The sequence below is a fragment of the Parasteatoda tepidariorum genome, chromosome X2, assembly GCF_043381705.1.
Source record: "Parasteatoda tepidariorum isolate YZ-2023 chromosome X2, CAS_Ptep_4.0, whole genome shotgun sequence".
Classification (NCBI taxonomy): Eukaryota; Metazoa; Arthropoda; class Arachnida; order Araneae; family Theridiidae; genus Parasteatoda; species Parasteatoda tepidariorum.
In genome coordinates this window covers 1,595,895-1,614,256 of record NC_092215.1, presented here as the reverse complement: position 1 = coordinate 1,614,256, position 18,362 = coordinate 1,595,895, and the positions used below count along the sequence as shown (strand labels likewise).

The window sequence follows — 18,362 nt, the reverse complement described above, 5'->3', positions numbered from 1 at the left end:
TATTTTGAATTGCGCCTTAGTGTTTCTCAATAATATTTGATGAAAATTTTCAATTTTGTTAAATAATTACTTTATAGTTCCTCACACCTCATTTTCAATAACTAGATAGTTTGAACAGTTATAACTCAGGGGATAGATCGCTCGCCACCCATTGAGGTGACCCAGGTTCGAATCCCAGCCGTGGCAGGTTGATACAAATTCTTTTCCCGGCTTGAACCCATCATAGAGCTGATGCAAATTATCCTCCGAGGCAGACGGATCATGGGCTAGAATCCCCTTGCTGTCGGGCTAACCGTGAGAGGTTTTCGTAATTTTACTCCTCATGTGACACGAATGCGAGTTAGTTCCATTAAAAGGTCCTCCATTAAGGCTAGTTTTTTTTAATGCAAGATCCAGGAGATCCTTTGTCTTCTGGGTTGGGTTCAAATTGGAAAGATACAGAAGTGAGCAGTGATAGACGTAAACAAGCTGGTTAAAAAATAAAATAAAACTAGATAGCTTAACGACAAATAGACATAATAAGTTTTAACTACTCCAATTTAAATAGGACTAGTTAATTATGCCTCGTGTTTTTTCTATAATATTTAATTTAAAAAAATTTAATTTTGTTTATATTTTACATTCGGATTTTCCACACCTCAGTTTAGATAACTTTTATTAAAGCAGAGTCATTACATATTATAACATCTTTTTTAAATGGGACTGTCAATTAAAACTCAACTTTTCTCCATAATAATTGATAAAAAAAATTGTAGATCTGTAGAAAACAGATAAAGAAATTCTCATAATGCTTATTAGTTGGAAATTAATTATAAAATTAAAATATACATTTAAGTTTTAGTTTCTCCAAACTCATATTTATACAAATGTCTTGAGTTTAAATAAAACTTTAACAGTAAATAGGCATTAAGACGCTTCATCATTCTCTTTAAGCGAGAAATTTTAAACTTAAATATTAATTACAACTACTTGTAAATAGACTAAATATTTAATGTACATTAACAATAGTGATTTTCTTAAAATGTTGAAAAAAATAAAGATATATTATTCAATTTAACAAGAAAATATATATTTCAAATAGTAGAATGAACTCGAAGTAATTAGTTCTTCTAAAAAATAACTCTAGACAATAGTAATTATCTACTAATATTAATAAGTAAAGTAATTTACTAGGCTAGACTTAAGAAAAAAATGAGCAAAAAAATCAAGTAATAAATGATTTGTTAAGAAAACAATTACATAGTCGAATATTGATTTAGAAACAAAAAATATTCACCTTAATTTTAAAACTTAAATTTCATTATAACTTTGTTTTCTAATATATAGTGTTTATTACCGTTCGGAAAGTAACGCTATATCTTTTATTATAGATATTTTCCTTTTATGAGTTTTTCAGAATTTCAACATCTGTAAAAGTGTGATACACAATCATATTTAAGATGAATTATATACAATCATATTTAAGTATACTAACGTTTATTTTATCTCTAACTCCAATTGCATATTAATTTCCTCCTTATGGTCAAATATACTATTATTTATTTTTAAAAAAATGAATTATTTGCATTTATGTTAGATAAAATTGTTCATATTACTTTAAATTATTTATATTATTGGAAATAGTTTTAATTTATTCATTCATTTACTTACCTTCATTACTCTTAGAAGTGATATCACACTCGAATCTTATTTATTAGAAAAAGCTATTAAACTTATTAAACAAATTTTAAAAAAAACGATTGTAAATTTTTTAATTTAATTTAAACATTTAGTAACTGAAAAATAAATTTTTTAATAACTTTATTTCATTTAGAAACTTTAAATATAATGTTTTATTTTAATTTTTTTTTCTGTTGTTGGCATCATTCCTACCGTTTTTATTCTCCCTACCTTTTTAAACTACAGTGGATATTTTTATAAGACATTCTCACAAATTCAAATTCTTTAATGTTAATATAGAGTTTAAATTATAAAGATTTCAAAACAATTTAACCAATTTAAAATTTTAATTAAGCATTTTTTAAAAGAGAACCATACTCCATTTCATTTTATTTTTCAGCTTCAAATAGAAAGTTTTAGGTATTTTTTTTAATGTGCTAATATCACTAATATCAATTGTGTGTACCCCCTCTTTGTTTCATCTTAATTAAAAAAAAATTTTTAAAAAATGTTTCTTAAATATAAAATTATATTTAAGAATTATGCTAGTAATTATATTAAGAATAATGAGCATTATGAAACATTTCTATAAATTTAATATACCTATTGCAAATTTTCAGTTCAATAAAGAATTTTGTAAAGAAAAAATTTATTATTTTTATTTTATTCAACAGCTTTTAATATGATTTTATTTCAATTTCTTTCTTTGCTTACTGTGTAGATTAATTCCTGCAAAAGTTTTATCAATTTAAAATATATCTAATTTTAAAATTACATTTAAATGATTTTTTTTAATAATCTTAAAATAAAAATATTTAATTTAAATTTAATTTGTTTAATGTTATCACTAATTCTGGAGTTACACATACCAATTATTTTTTGATTGCTAAAGCATTTATGGATAGTTTACACTGCTTAAAATAATTAATTCATATGTTTTACATAAACTAGAAAGTTTGTGTTTAAAAAGATTTCATTTTGTCTTTAAAGTGTAAATAAATAACTGAAAGTTTTTTAGAGCTCTAGAAATAGTTAAATTATTTTCCTATAAAATATCATTAAATGAGGTATTCAATATAAATATGATATCAGTTTCGATTTTTTTCGATAAATGTTCTATCCAAAAAAATATTTATTTATTTTCTCGGTGTATTATTTAACCAACAGTCAAGTGAAATCATTCACAAATATTGCCAAAACGAGAAGATTATGTTCTTAAAAAAATAATTAAATTTATTAATGAAACTTTAAATGGTCTAAATTTTCTTCCTTTTGCTCGTGATATTTGTTGAAAACTTTTTTTTTTCCATCTTAGTTATTTAATATTTTTCCCCCTCATGAACATAATTTAATTAAAATATCTTATTTTCAGAATGTAAAATAAATATTTTGAGTTAAATATTTGTTTTTGAGTTGAAGATGACAGGTTAAAATTTTATGAAACAAGAATGGAGTCGACAAAGGAGGGGTATAAAACTGTACCTGTTTGCGGTTCCAATGGAGTAGGGTGGGTAAGAGAGGGGTCCTTTAGAAAGTTGTTGCCACCCCTCGCCGTTGAAAAAGGGGGCGCCACTGGGACCAACGGGCAAGCACTGTATAGTGCGTGCATGCGAGCGGTACCTCACAAGCAATGGTTTAGTAGTAGTGTTGGGTGCTTGCAAAACGGACTCAGTCTTTAGTTCTTAATTGTAAAAGAAAGATTTTAAGGGATTGGGCACGTTTTTCAGGTGTTTTTGAGTTGCACGCCATATTGCAGCGCAATGTGTCTAACATCATCGATCATTCCGGCGTATGCTCTCCGGGTCATCGCGGAGGCGCGCGGTTGGCGGGCTCCCGTCACGTGATATGCTAATGCTCTTCGACGGGCGGAGTCAGCGCTCAGTTAAACGACAACCCCAAAGAAAAATTATTTCCATCCAATTCATCCAAAAATTAATGATCATGAGTTCGTATTTGATGAACTCTCCTGCTTATAGTGATCCCAAATTTCCGCCGACTGAGGAGTACTCACAGGGGAATTATATCCCAAGTCATGGTGGGGATTACTACACGCCGTCGCATCATCATCACCATCACCCCCACCATCAGCAGCATCCACATCATCAACATCACCCGCCGAGTCATCATCAACATCCCCAGCAACATCACCATCACCATCCCTATGCCGGATACCCATTGTCCGGCCCCGTTTCTTATGGACAAGAAAATGGAAGTCCCGTTTATGGGAGTCCCGCAGCGGGACAACATTATTATCGACAGCCGCCTCCATGCGGCATGGGGCCCGTTTCTCCCCTCTCCCGAACACCCACACTCCCAGTTGATCATGTACCCGCGACTAGCCTCAGCCCCGTGCCCCCGCCGGGCCCTCAGCAGCCATCGCAGCAACAGCGGTCGCCCGTTTCATCGCCGACACCACCGGGACTACAGAGAAATCCTCCGCCGTCACTTGGGGGACCTACTTCACCCGACTGTGCTATAGGTGGCGGCAATGGAGGCAGTCTGCCGGTAATTTATCCCTGGATGAAAAAAGTACATGTTGGGACAGGTAAGTCTAAGATTTATATCCCCTCCTCTGTCGAAAAACTTTTGGTGGGATATCAAGTACAGTTTAAATATTTATTTGTTGCTTAAAAAAAGAGGATCACTATTTAAAATATTAAAATGCATTATACGACTTACTTTCTTAAGCAAAGAAGCGATAAATATGAACAGAGTAATGATTGGGCCCCACTACACAATGCAAAAAAATTATCAAATATATATATTTCAGCTTACTGCATCCTCAAAATTTTCACCGAAAAAAAAGCTAAAAAAAAAGAAAAAAAATACTAGTAATAACTTTCTTTTATTGTGAGTTTATAACTAAGATAATTATCTGCTTGTCAATATGAAAATTTTAAGCTGAAATGCTAAATGAGATAAAAAAAAAAATCTTTTGTTGAAACTATCTTTTCCAAAATATACCCTAATTTTGGCGGGCAACGTTATAATTGCTAATTTTTTAATCACATTGAGAGCAACAGAAAGTTTTTTCCAAAAATTCTATCTAATAAAGAGAAAAAGGTTTTGTTTTTGAAAAATTTATAAAATACTTTTAAAATAAATTTGTAGTATTTGAAGCACTACAAGGAAAGAAAACCTCTCTTTGCATGTAATTCTCGCTCAATTTGACGTAATAAAAATCCTAAAATAGTTTTATCAGAAAGTTTGTATATTAAAAGTTCAAAAATAGCTGAAAAAGATGTAAAATTCACCGAAAAATCTGAATTTAAAATTTTTTTAATCCAAGCACTATATTTTAAACGAAGTATCAGAACTCAATTACAATAATTTTTAATTTGTCTATTATTTGAATATCAAATGATATATCAATGCCTACAGTTAAGATAATTCTTTTTTTTTTTACATTAAAAGTTAATACTTAAAATGCTTAGAAAACTGTAAAACTCTCACAAAAAATGTAAAATAATGAAAAAAATAAGTCAATAAATAACAAAACTGCCCATCCTTGTCCGTGACAATGAAAATAAATAAATGCAGCGATTTTCTGAACCATTTTTAAAATGTCCTTTTTCCTTGTCTTATAACATTCGTTTATTTAATGAATCGCTTCATTGGCGTCAATCGCTTCATTAAGAATGGATTAAAGGAAAATAATTAATCGCTCTTCATTAATTTGATTTCCGAACAAATTATTCGAATTACCTATTCAAAATTAACGTCACTCTTGTGTTTAGAAGTATTATAATATGGTCCTGTCATTTTATATTTATATGTACTAGAGTAGTACTAGACATTGTTTATAAAAAGGTGAGTCACGCTTGCATCATTGAAGACAATTATGTTATGAAATTTGTTCTACTGACTTATGATTTATTAGGAAGATTGAGGATGAAAGCTTATGACGATTTATAATAAAACAGTGTTTGATTTATTTATTATTTTTAAAAAAAAAAATGATTAAAGATTAAGTCTCAATTTTAATTAATTGCTATTATAACAATAATTTTTTTTTTTAAATAAAGAAAAGAATACTTGCATTTATTGGAGAGTATTGGAAAATTTGAATATATTGGTGTGAGCATTTTCAAGACAAATTTTAAAAAAAGTAATTTTTTCAAACTTTTGGTATCTTTTATCCAAATTTCGACGACAAAAAAGTAAATATTTATAAAGCTTATTTCAATTTATGATTTCCTATCATAATGAAGTATATTGTAAGAGGATTATCAATTGAGTAGACGAAATGAATAAATATTATTGTCAGTATTATAATTACATTGAAAATGTGCATTTTATGCTTTCCATTATAATTATTTTCTAACAATACTGTAATTCAATTCAGATAATATTTTAAAAGATTGATTATTATTGATTATTAATCAATTTTAATTAAAATGAATATAGTTATCAGAAATGCTGTTAAAAATAAGACAGGAAACGACACGGCTTCTTTTTCATTAAAAGCATAAAAAGCATGGAGGCGTTTTAGCACGCATTTTAAAAACTAAAATTGATCAAATTTCTACTATCAGTTTCGTTTATTTTACTGTGTGAATTACCATTTTTTTAAATACTAATTTTCAAATACTAATTTTTAAATGTTATTAATAATTTGTGATATTTTTTAATTTCTAGAAATATTTTTAAATTTTTACCATTTTCTTTATTTTATATTACGTTTATTTTATTCTGAATTATTGTAAACTTTAAAGCTTGCAATGTATTTTTCTAAACTTGTATGCTTTTAATGGGATCTGTTAACTAATTATTATTTGAATCGTATGATATTAATCCATTTGCGGTACCATATTACTTATTCTGAAAGATATTTTGGAATTTTGATAACTATAAAAGATATATTCGCTCCAATTCACTCCAATTTATTTTTAATAATCCACTTTATTGGAATAGCATTTTGTGAAGCATTTTTTAACTATTTTAAATCAAATTTAATTAATAGCATTTAAAAGTAGTTAATAAAAATATGTGAAATCAATTTATACGTATTATCTATTATTTAGTATATTTGTACTCTATAATAATTACAATAATTACAATATACAATTATTAAAATTATTAATTTATGCGTGTAAATATTTTTATACATTTATGTATTTAATTTGAAGGACTTGTATATACTGAAGATTTAATTTTATTTTGTGATAGTGTCAGAGTCTTTTTCAATTAATTTGATTCATTTAAGTAAAGTGGCTCATTCAGATGTTTTTAAACATTTTTAGATATGTGTGTTCTACAATGAATTAATGAATAATATTAATTATATCAGTATATATTTTAAGATTTTTTAGCTGTACATTATCCATCTACAATTAAGAAATTATCTATGATTTAAGTACAATTAAGTAATTATCATTCGTGAACAATGCAGTAATGTTAGAATGTCACCAAATTGTATGTCTTTACAATCATTTAATTAATAGTCATTCAATTTGAATTATTAAAAATAAAAAATTGCTAGAATAGACATATACAATTATAAATACATTGAATATTTTGACTAACAACAAATAGAAAGAAAAAATCCTTAAAAAGTTATCTATAGCTCATGTTTGCTTTATTCGCTAAATTTAAAATTCTTAAAAAGTTCTTAATAATTCTTAGATTAAAATTCTTTAATATCTTTTTCGAACTGTCAATTCACTTTTATTTGCTTCCTTGCTCTTTAACTGATTGATTATTCCTCTGTTCAGCTTAAACACACACATGCAGTATATGTTACAAACAAATTAAATATATTTCAATTAAGAAAATACTGAAAAATGGCAGTTCAATTTCTATGTACGATTTAACAAATATATATTTAACAAATATATACGATTTAACAAATATAATTTTTTTAAAAAAATNTGTCAGCTTAAACACACACATGCAGTATATGTTACAAACAAATTAAATATATTTCAATTAAGAAAATACTGAAAAATGGCAGTTCAATTTCTATGTACGATTTAACAAATATATATTTTATAATTTTTTAAAAAAAATACTAGTTTTAATTTTAATAATCTTTAATACAATTCAATGTTTCAACTACTTGAGACTCAAGAAGCAAAACTGTCAGATCAACAGTTTAATAATGATGAAATAATATTGAAGATGTTCAACCTTTTAGGTTTCAGTTTCATTAAAATTGGACTAAATAAATTTTCACATTTTTTATAATATATAGTTTTTGGTGACACAGAAAGTTTTCAACTAAACACGAATGCTAATACTACAAATACTATACTGAGTTGAAAAATTAAAATTTTTATTAATATTTTTACATTTATTTAATACTTCTCAGATATTTCCTACTTGTAGAACACAATAATATAAAAACGTTTCTCGTCTTTAAGAGTAAATATTTACATCCGAGCATCATAAATTAATTCAATTAAAATTTAAGAGCAATAAAAGCGTTTGAAATACCTCTGATTATATTTTTAAACATGAAATTTAAAATTTATAATTTTTAATGTCGCTTTTTAATTTTAATGTAAAGAGTGGCATTCATGCAATCAATTTTTTCCCTAAATTAATAGCTAAATTTGCGATAGTTTGTAGTTTCATCTACTTTTACAGCACCTAAAAATGCTTTTAGTTATAAGCTTTTTTGGGGGGTTGTGATAAAAAGACAACTTTCGATAGTATTTATGTTTAAATTTATTATCTTTAACAACTTTTTTCACGAGAAGAAGTTTAAAAATTTTTAAAAACACTTTTACTTTGACCAATTTCAGAATATATTAGGATTCTGCAGAAATTAATAACTGCATTGAATTTTTCCTAATTTAAACTTTTAAAAGCAATTATTTTTTAAAAAAAATATTATTATCTTCATTTTTATTAGCACTCACTATGCTCAAAAACTTTTGATTTTTAATAAATGAAATATTAAAACTAGAGTCCTATGGTTTTTACAAATGCGGATATCCTCTTTACCCTTCCGGATCTTTAATTTGATTTTATTACATGCCTTTTTTTATTAAAAGGTTTTTTATTAAAGCAGTTTAGACATATTATTAAAAGGTTAAATTAAGTTTTAAAATCTAATAAAAAAATTTTAAAGCTTTATACTTCTTATTGAATTTTAACTTCTTCACATTTCAAGTTTGCAGCAATATTCTAAATTTAAATAAATTTTATATGTGATGATTATCTAATTAATAAAATAGGATTTTTTTAATAGTAAGATGATTTTAGAAAAGTGTAAAAAAATTACAAATTGAATTTTATTTCTGGCAAATCGAATTACGTTATAATTCATTTGACTATAATTACGATTTATTTTATTATGATTTATGATATTAACATTTACATATTTTAATATTTCATAATTGCTAATGATATTTTCAATTATGCAATTATATTTTTAGATGGTTCAAAGTTTAACAAAATAAATTAGTTTATAAAAATTGAGTTTTAACCTCACTTATAAAGCTTCTTGGTCTTTTCAATGCCCTTTATTGTTTCAATATTAAAAGAAATAATAATTGCAACATATTTTACTTGTAATTTATTTAAAAGTTAGTTTCATTTACGGAATTATTATTATTTTTTTGCTACAGTAAATAACTTAAATTTGATTCATTTTAGTTATAGTTATTCAATTTTTAAACTCAATTAAAAGATACCAATATATTTTCAACTGTAACAATTGCAAACAGATTAACTCAACATTTATAAATACCGGTAATTGATTGGCTAGTGATTTCAGTAATTATTTCACCAAAAGTAATTTCGTTTTATTCCATTTGAATTAATCAAGCTGAAAATAAAATGTATATTTTTTGAGAAGAAAAAGAAATCATAGAGATTTCAGCATTTATTACAGAAAATAAATGCACATTTCAGTGCTCTTTTCCTTGTTCACAAATAATGTATCCTTATTTTTATTCAACAACAATGTTCGACTTTAAATTTTTTATTCAATAACAATATTTTACGAGTGAATGTTATCATTATAAACAAGCAGTTGTGAATCTATGCATGGTTGTACAATGATTTGGGACTCATGGATTAACAAGTATAGCACGTTTTTGAGGCATCTATATTTGGTTGAAGAAATAGGTATTTTTTGTTGAAGAAACATGTTTTTAAGGCATGACATGTATGTTTCAGTTATTTAATTATTTAACCTAACTCTTTTCCATGTAATTTAAAATGAATTCATCGTGAAATATTTTTCATGTTCATGATTTCAAAATGTTTCACGTTTTTACATGCAGAATGTAAACTACTTAGAAAATAAAACTAGTTATTTTTGTTATTTGAGAAAATATTACAAAATGTAACCGAGCAGTTAAACGAACGTCAGTTTTTTTTAAAATTCAACCAGCATGCTTAGTGAAGTTTAATTAAGCATAATATTAACTATTTCGTTTAACTGGTGATAAATTATAATTAGAGGCATTTAGTTTTCTAAAAAGTATTACCCATTAGATTATTGTTATTACCTTTTAGAATCAAAACTTATGTGAATTTGGACACTCGTATTTTGGTGATGTTAATTTTCGGCGTTGATGGTTTTAAAGTTTCTAGACGTTGAATTAACTTTGTTTTTTCTTTTTAAAATGAGATACTTATATTGGAAACTTTTAAATGTTCCCCGTGCTTTTGCTGCTATTTCTTTAAATGACTTGCAGTCATAATTGTATAAGTTTAGTCGTGCGAAAAATCCTTATTTTTCTTCACAAAAACAATGAAGAGAAATTTATTGAAAAGTTACGCGTATTTTTTAGACTATGTATGAGACGAAAAAAATAACTATATATAATTTTAAAATCTAGCAAACTTTTTGATAAAATTGGTCATTCTATTTCAAAAAAAATTTTTTTTAATAAAAATATTATTAATAAATTGCATGAAAATGAACGAAAAAGTATGGAAAGAATCAGGAGGATACCAAATAATAAATAAGATGTTATGTTGTTTTCAAATGTCTTCAAGAGAGTTAAGTCAATTAAAACGTCATTTAAGAGGTGAAAACCAGTTTTTAAGCAAAGAAAAATATTCTACATACTTTGCACTCATTATTTTGAGGTTCTTCAGTGATTTATAGTCACAAACCTACGACATTATTTTGTCACAGTTAGGTGAGGACAAAAATAATTAGTTAAAATTGCAAATTTCAGATATTTTGTAACGTTTTATTTTTCTTGAAGAACCGGATTATATAAAAACTTTGTGTCCCGATAAAAAAAATTGCGCAAACAACAAAAATTATCTACTTCGTTTATATACTACTTTTATTATCATATATCTTTTTCATCTTATTTAAATACTACTTATTTTGAGTAAAATTATGCATCAAACCTGGAAATATATTTCTGGGAATATTTTCTGTTTTTAGATTGAAATAAATTTAGCAGGTTTTTAAGTAGAATGTTTCAATTTCTTTTTTAAGAAAACGAGCAAAAATTTCAAATTTCGTTAAAAAGGAGTGCTCCATCTTCTTAATAAAATTCAACTCATGTTCAAGGAAAAAACTTTTTTCCTTGATAAATTGGTTTTTTTGAAAAGAAATAATATGAAAATAAATGTGAAATACAATAAAGTTAAATAATTTTGGCATAATTAATTAAAATTTTTTATTCCACAATGCGAAAATATGAATATATATTCATAACTTTTTTTTTCTTTTCGTAGAACCGGATTATGTAAAAACTTTGTGTCCTGATAAAAATAAATAAAATAAAAATAAAAAATAAAAAATGCGCCAGCAACTGAAATTATCTATTAAATTATTTTGAGTGTTATTGCACATCAAACCTGGGAATAAAGGAGAATAATTTTGGTTTTCAGATCAAAATATATTTAGCAGAGTTTTATTACTAGGTTTCAATTTTTTTAAACAGGTAAAAAAAATAATAAAAATTTAAAATTTCATTAAGAAGAAGTGTCCTATCTTTTTAACAGAATTTAACTCCTGTTTAACAGAAAAACTTAATTGGTTCAGAAAAAGTTAATAACTAAACTCAGTGGCGCGACAGCCCAGGAAAAGTAAATACTAGAAATAAATTTTAAATACAGCTAAGTTAATTAATGAAGACATAGTAATTTAAAGTGTCTTAAACCAACAATAAAAAAATATATTTAATGTTTTTTTTAAAAGTATAAAAAAAAGTGACAGATAAAGCTCAATATCTGAAACCGTATTTAAAAAAAAAAAAAATATGCGCATGCAAGTAAGTAAACAACACTTCGCGTAACTTAACCCCGATATCGGAAAGAATAAAAAAAAGGAAAGGTAAAACCATTCGTATAAAATATTTGGTGTTTCTAACGTAATCTATAAGTAAGACAGATAATAAATATAGTGACAAGCATTAACATGCTAAGTAGCTTAGTCCATTGTAGCAAGCCCGAAAGCTCATAAATTGTTTTTATGTCTTTTTTTTTTAATCGTTGAACATTGTACTGCGGTGAAGCCTATCCTATAAGACCGCGACGATAAGCACAGAACTACCCTAGGGCTAGCAGCTCATTCTCGGAAGATCTGTTGATGTTTTTCGCATCGGGCTTACAGCTTTTTCTCGTTCAGTTGTGAAACAAGGCTGACAACAAACTTTTATCATTTTTAAGTTAAGAAGATACACAGTTGCTTTGAAAGAGGATGTTTATTTTTAAAGTAATACATTTGTTCGATATTTCTTGACATTCAGTGTTTCGTTGTTTAGAAAAGCGGTAATTTTACTGCTGTTATTTATTCGCGTGTTTTATCCTAAGGTTCCTTTAATATGTAGGGAATTAACTTGAAAAGCGTTTGTTTTAATTTTGCATATTTGTTTCATTAATATAATGATGAAAAATAAAATTTCGCGCGACAGTTTTTTAGTATTTCCTAAAGACTTTATCATTTCATAAGTCTTTTATGAGCTACATTTTAAAATAATAATCTTATTTTAAAATATAATTATCATGAATAAACGTTTTGCGCATGCTGATAATTTCAAACGGTGTATATTTTTGGGATAATATCATTAGTTTCCCTCCATTCAGTTGCCTATTAATAATCAAGACTGAATTTTAAAAAGGCATAATTTCATTAAAATTAGTTTAATCATATATTATTTTTGAAATAGTGTCTATTCCAGTTCACACAATCTAATTTTTCACATTATTTTCTAAAGCTTTGTTTTTTGTTACGCGCTCTATACTTTCGACAAACTTTTAGAACTTAAACCATGTTTAGGCCGTATANATATATATGATTATCATATATATTAAATAGTAATTTATAAAGATTTTCTTAATTGATTACTAATATCAATGTACAATTTTGTAATGTACTCTGCATCACAAAACCATCTTGTTTAACAAAACGTGCTCATTTTTTATTTTATTACTTTTTCTTATGTATTTAAAATCTTTTACCATTTTATATGAAAACTTTTATTAGTATGCAGATTTTTAATAAAATATGAGGGACGGTATAAGTTTAAATATGAATTCTTTCCTTTCATTTTACTCTGTTCAAGGGAAAAAAATTCTTTATTGTCATATTTGATTTAAAGTTCGTAGATTAAACTGGGACGATACCATATTGTTTGATTTGGAAGCCAATAATGCCTATACAAAAGGACGAAAATGTATATTTAGGTTAGAAATTTAGTCAGAGAAATGAATATTTACTTAAAACGCTAATTTAAGAAATGTATTTTTCTCATAATTATTTCCAATTTTATTTTTGATACAACATTTATAAAGATGAATTTATAACATTTTAAATATGCAACATTTATACAATAGTTTTTATTAAGAATTACAAAAACAGTTATTTTCTTGCTTTAGTTTATTTTAAGGATTCTTTACTAAAAATAAGAAATAAAAGATTTTTATCCACTTCTTGTAACAAATTATTTCCTTTTCCTTCAAACTTCAGTTTTTCTTAAAATACTCGTTGTAACTTTATTTATCTTGTCCGAATTGAATATTATAAATAAAATAATTGCAATAAAAATTGATAATTGACTTTTGAACTCCATATTATAATTATAATTTGAATTTATTTAAAATTACTAAAAGTATTTTGAAAAAAAAAAACTTAGGAATACAAATTTGCATTAATAGTTTCATGTACTAGAAGTATTTGCGAATTTGCATGAAAAGTCAACATCAGGGTTTGAACCTGAGTTACGAGAGCTTTGTTCCTTGAGCCATGACTACTCTTGTGCTTGGTTATGAAGAAAAAAAATTCATAAACTATCTTCATCTTATAAGTCTTACTTATTGAAATCATATTTAAGTGTAAGAATGTTTAAAACTATATTGATCTACCCTCATAAAAATTTATGTCAATTTAATTTACTGCAAAATTATGTCTAAAGACAGATAAAATTCATGTAAGGTAACAATTTGCCAATTTAGTCGAATCAAAGTTTTATTTATACGTATTTCTGAAAAGTAAGAGCAACCATAGAAAAAAAATCTTCATATGATAAGGGTGAAAAACTATTAGGTGAAAAACATCTTTCAAACCGTCAAATATACTGAAAAAGTCTTTAAGAAAAATTTGGGTAGAATTTACAGTTATTTTTTACCGTGTACAAGCCATTATTATATACTTACTTTCTCTATAAAAAATAATACAATATCTTTACTACATCAGAATGAACAAAACATATCTTATAATGAATATTTAAGCAGTTAAAAAAAGGGAATTTTATTCCGATTTCAGTCATTTAAATTTAATTTCTTCAAATATAAGATTCCATATGGTAGGTAATGCTTGTAATGTTTTAAAATTTTGCAAGCATTTGTAATGCTCTAAAATTTGTTCGGCATTTAAAGTTGTTTGATTCTTTAAACAGGAATTCCGCATCTGGCTCGCACTCACCACAGTGCTGGCATAAAAATACAACAGTGGTAGACGGGTCATGGGTTAGAGTTCCCTTGGAGGGGAGATTTTCGTGTTTTTCTTCTCCTTGTAAAGCAAATGCGGGTAAATTCCATCACAAAGACCTCCACGGAGATAATTTTCTACCACAACTTGATAGAGGAGTTCCCTTGTCGTCTGGATTGGGTTCAAAATTACAAGACTGTGTAGTTGAACATTAGTAGTCGTAAACTCAAAATTGGGTCGACATAATTGGCCAACAACGGTTATAAAATTAAATAGTCGTGGTGGCTCAGGGGAAAAAGCCCTCGCGTCGCAATGAGGTGCCCTGAATTCGAATCTCAGTGATGGCTTCTCGAAACGCACCGACCGCAGTGCTGACGTAAAATATCTTCAGTGGTAGAGGGATGATGGTTTAGAGTTCCCTGCTGTTAGTTATAAAATTGAAATAATAACAACTTTAATTAGTATTGCCCTTTGAAGATTTATTATATAGATTAATGTTTTTAATTTTTTTATTATTTGTTCTCGGGACAATTCATAAATTTTTTTATAATGAGATTACTCAATGATTTCTATAATGAGATAATATTGCGATGTGTTCATATGTAAAATAACTAAGTCACACAACCTTTAGCCAGTGACTGAAAATGTGTTATAATGTGATTTTGCGTTTATCATAATTTTAAAAGTAGTGATCAAATTTTTATTTAAACAGCATATTATCTGCAACAACTTAAGAATTCTCAACCTCCATTAAATTTCGTGCTTAAAAAGTAAAATTTAAAACTTCGTGTTTAAAAAAAAACTAAAATAACATATTACTGAAAGTGACTTATCCACACCCAAAAAACAATGTTGTACTGTAAATCTGTAAAAATAATCCTGTATAGATTTGTAAGAATGGTAACATTTTTAGCATTGTCATACACCAGATTTTCACAAATCTGTTGTATAACTTACCTGATTTTAAACAAATAATTACTGACTCCGGGTGCGTTCCCGCTTCCACGGGATGTAGCAAGCCATACTGGTGACCAAAATCGGGCTATACGGTTAAAGATTACTTCCAGGCAGTTGCCCTCATTTGAGGGAAGAGAAAATTCCCCTGACGGTTAGAGGAATCCATCAGGCTAACCATGGGAGGTTTTCCTCTTTTTGCTCTCCATGTAACGCAATTGCGTGCTAGTTCCGTCAAAAAATTCCTCAACGAGGGCACATTTCTCCCCATACAGATCCAGGAGTTCCCTCGTCCTCTAGATTGGGTTCAAAATTACAAGGCAACGGTGTTGAACATTGGTAGTCAAAATCTCAAAATAGTGTCAGCTGCTCAACGACTGTTTTAAAATAAAATAAAATAAGCACTAAAGAGCTTAAAGTATTAATCATATTTTCAATAAAATAAACTGCATTCTTTAACTTAATATACTTTTTTATTTTTTTTGTTAAAGAAGATGCCGTCGTTTTGAGAACTAAAACAACCAATTTTTTGAAAAACTGAAGTATTAGTGAGAAGTGTTGTCATTATACTTGAGTTTCAGTCTTAATATGAGAATCATGTTTGCAAGCATAGAACGCCACGACCACATGTGAAAAATGAACAAAGGCAGAACATTAGTTATGTGCTCGCTATCGACTGTCAAATCAGACAGGTTACGATGAAAGTTTTTCCTATGCTCATTCATTTTTTTATTAATATTTTTATAACATTATTATTCTACTTCATGATGTGATAATGCTTTGAAAAATCAAGCTTTTGAAAAGAATTTTAGATCTTTTTGATTGAATTATCGTTGACTCAGATGTTATGATAATTAATTGTTCGCATGCTATCAAAACATAACGTTGTTTGTTTCATTTCAAATTTATGGAAGTTTAATGAACGTTGAAAGCATTTTGGTATTCGTTATTTAGTATAGAATATATAATTATTTACTTTCATTTATTATGTTAGATTTTAATTTTGTTTTGTATCAGATTCAATTATGTTATTCTAATTTTTTTCTTAATTTTTTGTTAATTCCATTAATATCATTAAATTGCTTTAACATTATGCTATATTTTAGATACAAGCTAAAGATAAGATTATTTCGACTTAGATTTGTTAAAGAAATAAAAATAAGAAAATTTTCTTGGTAATAATGATTTGTGTATGAAACTTTCAGTTTTATATGAATATATTTACCAATATAAAGCATATTTATTAAACATTAGATAATACAATTAAAATGTTGTAATTTTTAAAAGAACAATTTCTAGTTTTCGTTCTAATTATTTTTATTAATAATATTTGCTTTAAACTAATTTGCTAAATTATTGTTTCTTAACAAATACTTGCTTAATATGTATTTTCTGTGCGGAAATATGAATCATTTCAGCATTAATAATGTGCCAAACGATGACGTTTTAAAGCACATCATTAAAATGATATAAAGGAACCATTTTTAGATTATTCCGATAAAGAGAATCAAATAATCGTGGCATTAGGAGAAGAATATATATTTAAATTAAGTGTATATATGTTAAGTTCAAAGGTTTACACCATATTCAAGGAAATTTCATGAAATATCTTTAATTGAAATAACTGCTTAAATTATTAACGTTTTTTGGTATGAAATTTTCTTCGGAAATATTATTATTTAATAAGGGTTCGGTTCGGAATTTTAATTTAATAGAGAAACCATAAAAATATTTTTTTTTAAAAAAAGATAACATATCGAATGAGACTTAAATTTTTTAATTTTTTTCGGGCAATAATAAAAGCAATGAATTTCAGTTGCATTTTTCTGAAAATATAATTTTTTATTCTAAATGTTTTTCATAGACTCTATTAACCATACCAGTTAAACTTTTACTTCAAATTTTTCCTACATGCAAGTTTTTATATTAGAAAATTTCATCTTCAACGTAACAAATAAATAGTTTAAAAAGAACAATTCTTATTATCGTTAGCCAATACTTTAAAATTGCTTCCAAGATAATGTTTCGCGTAAAATATCGAATTCTGAGTTTTCAAAGTGCAGATTATAAAAAGGAGGGGTAGAAAGTTTCTTAAATTTTACGAAATTTTATCTATTCATACTCACTTACTTTATTAATTTATTTCACTGTTGCACCATTTAGTAATTTTACAAATATTTCTCACAAATCTACTATGAGATGTTCAGTCAAATATTTGAAAAGTCATTTTCTGAATTTATAACATAATATTTCAATATTAGCAATTTTTATCTCATTCTTAATAAACTATCGACAGTTGATTTTTGAATTTTTTGCCAAAGCATTTAAGAAAGAGTTAAAATTTCCCAAATAATTATTACTTCTTAATTTATTTCATGATTTCTTATTAAAATCTTATTAAAGATGTTTTATAATTTTATGAAAACAAGTTCAAATATGAAAAAAATAAATATTTCAAATGCCCTGCTGTTTCTTTTCAGAATAAAAAAAAAGAGATAAGAAAATGGATTTTCGAAAAAAAAGGTTATCTAGTTTCAACATTTTCTTTTCTGCATATAAACGTACATGCTGGAAAAAAAAGCGGTACTAGTCATACTTTACTAATTGGGAAGAAAAAAAACATATTTTTATAATTTAAAATAAAAACAAATTCTCATAATCCTTATTATTATATTGTTAATATAAAAAGAATTCCTCTTCCGTCAGATTTCATTAATTTACAAACAATACGATACTGCGTAATATTTATAGGGGAAGGTAGAAAAAGTGATTGTGATAAGTTTCGAGGAATTCTTGAAAAGTTAGGATGAGAAAGTTAGAAAGATTGAAGACTTTGCTCTTTAGCTTTTTAGAGATGCTTTTTAATCATTTAAAAAAAAGAAAAAAAAAAAAAAAAGCT

General features: G+C 26.4%; 1 protein-coding gene and 1 long non-coding RNA gene across 4 annotated transcripts in view; one reads left to right on the top strand and one right to left on the bottom strand.

Moving 5' to 3' along the window:
• LOC107444121 (uncharacterized) overlaps positions 1–18,362 on the bottom strand; it is a 245,138-nt gene that overhangs the window by 94,836 nt on the left and 131,940 nt on the right. The gene's annotated exons all lie outside the window — the stretch shown is intronic.
• The window catches only part of LOC107444120 (homeobox protein Hox-D4a), a 53,413-nt gene continuing 38,061 nt past the window's right edge, over positions 3,011–18,362 (top strand). The window contains exon 1 of one of the 2 annotated variants that reach the window (XM_016058199.4): positions 3,011–4,204. In XM_016058199.4, coding sequence (XP_015913685.1) covers positions 3,451–4,204 — 754 coding nt within the window. In that variant the 5' untranslated portion in view covers positions 3,011–3,450. The remainder of the gene's footprint in view (positions 4,205–18,362) is intronic. The other variant, XM_043039819.2, reaches the window with a different exon arrangement.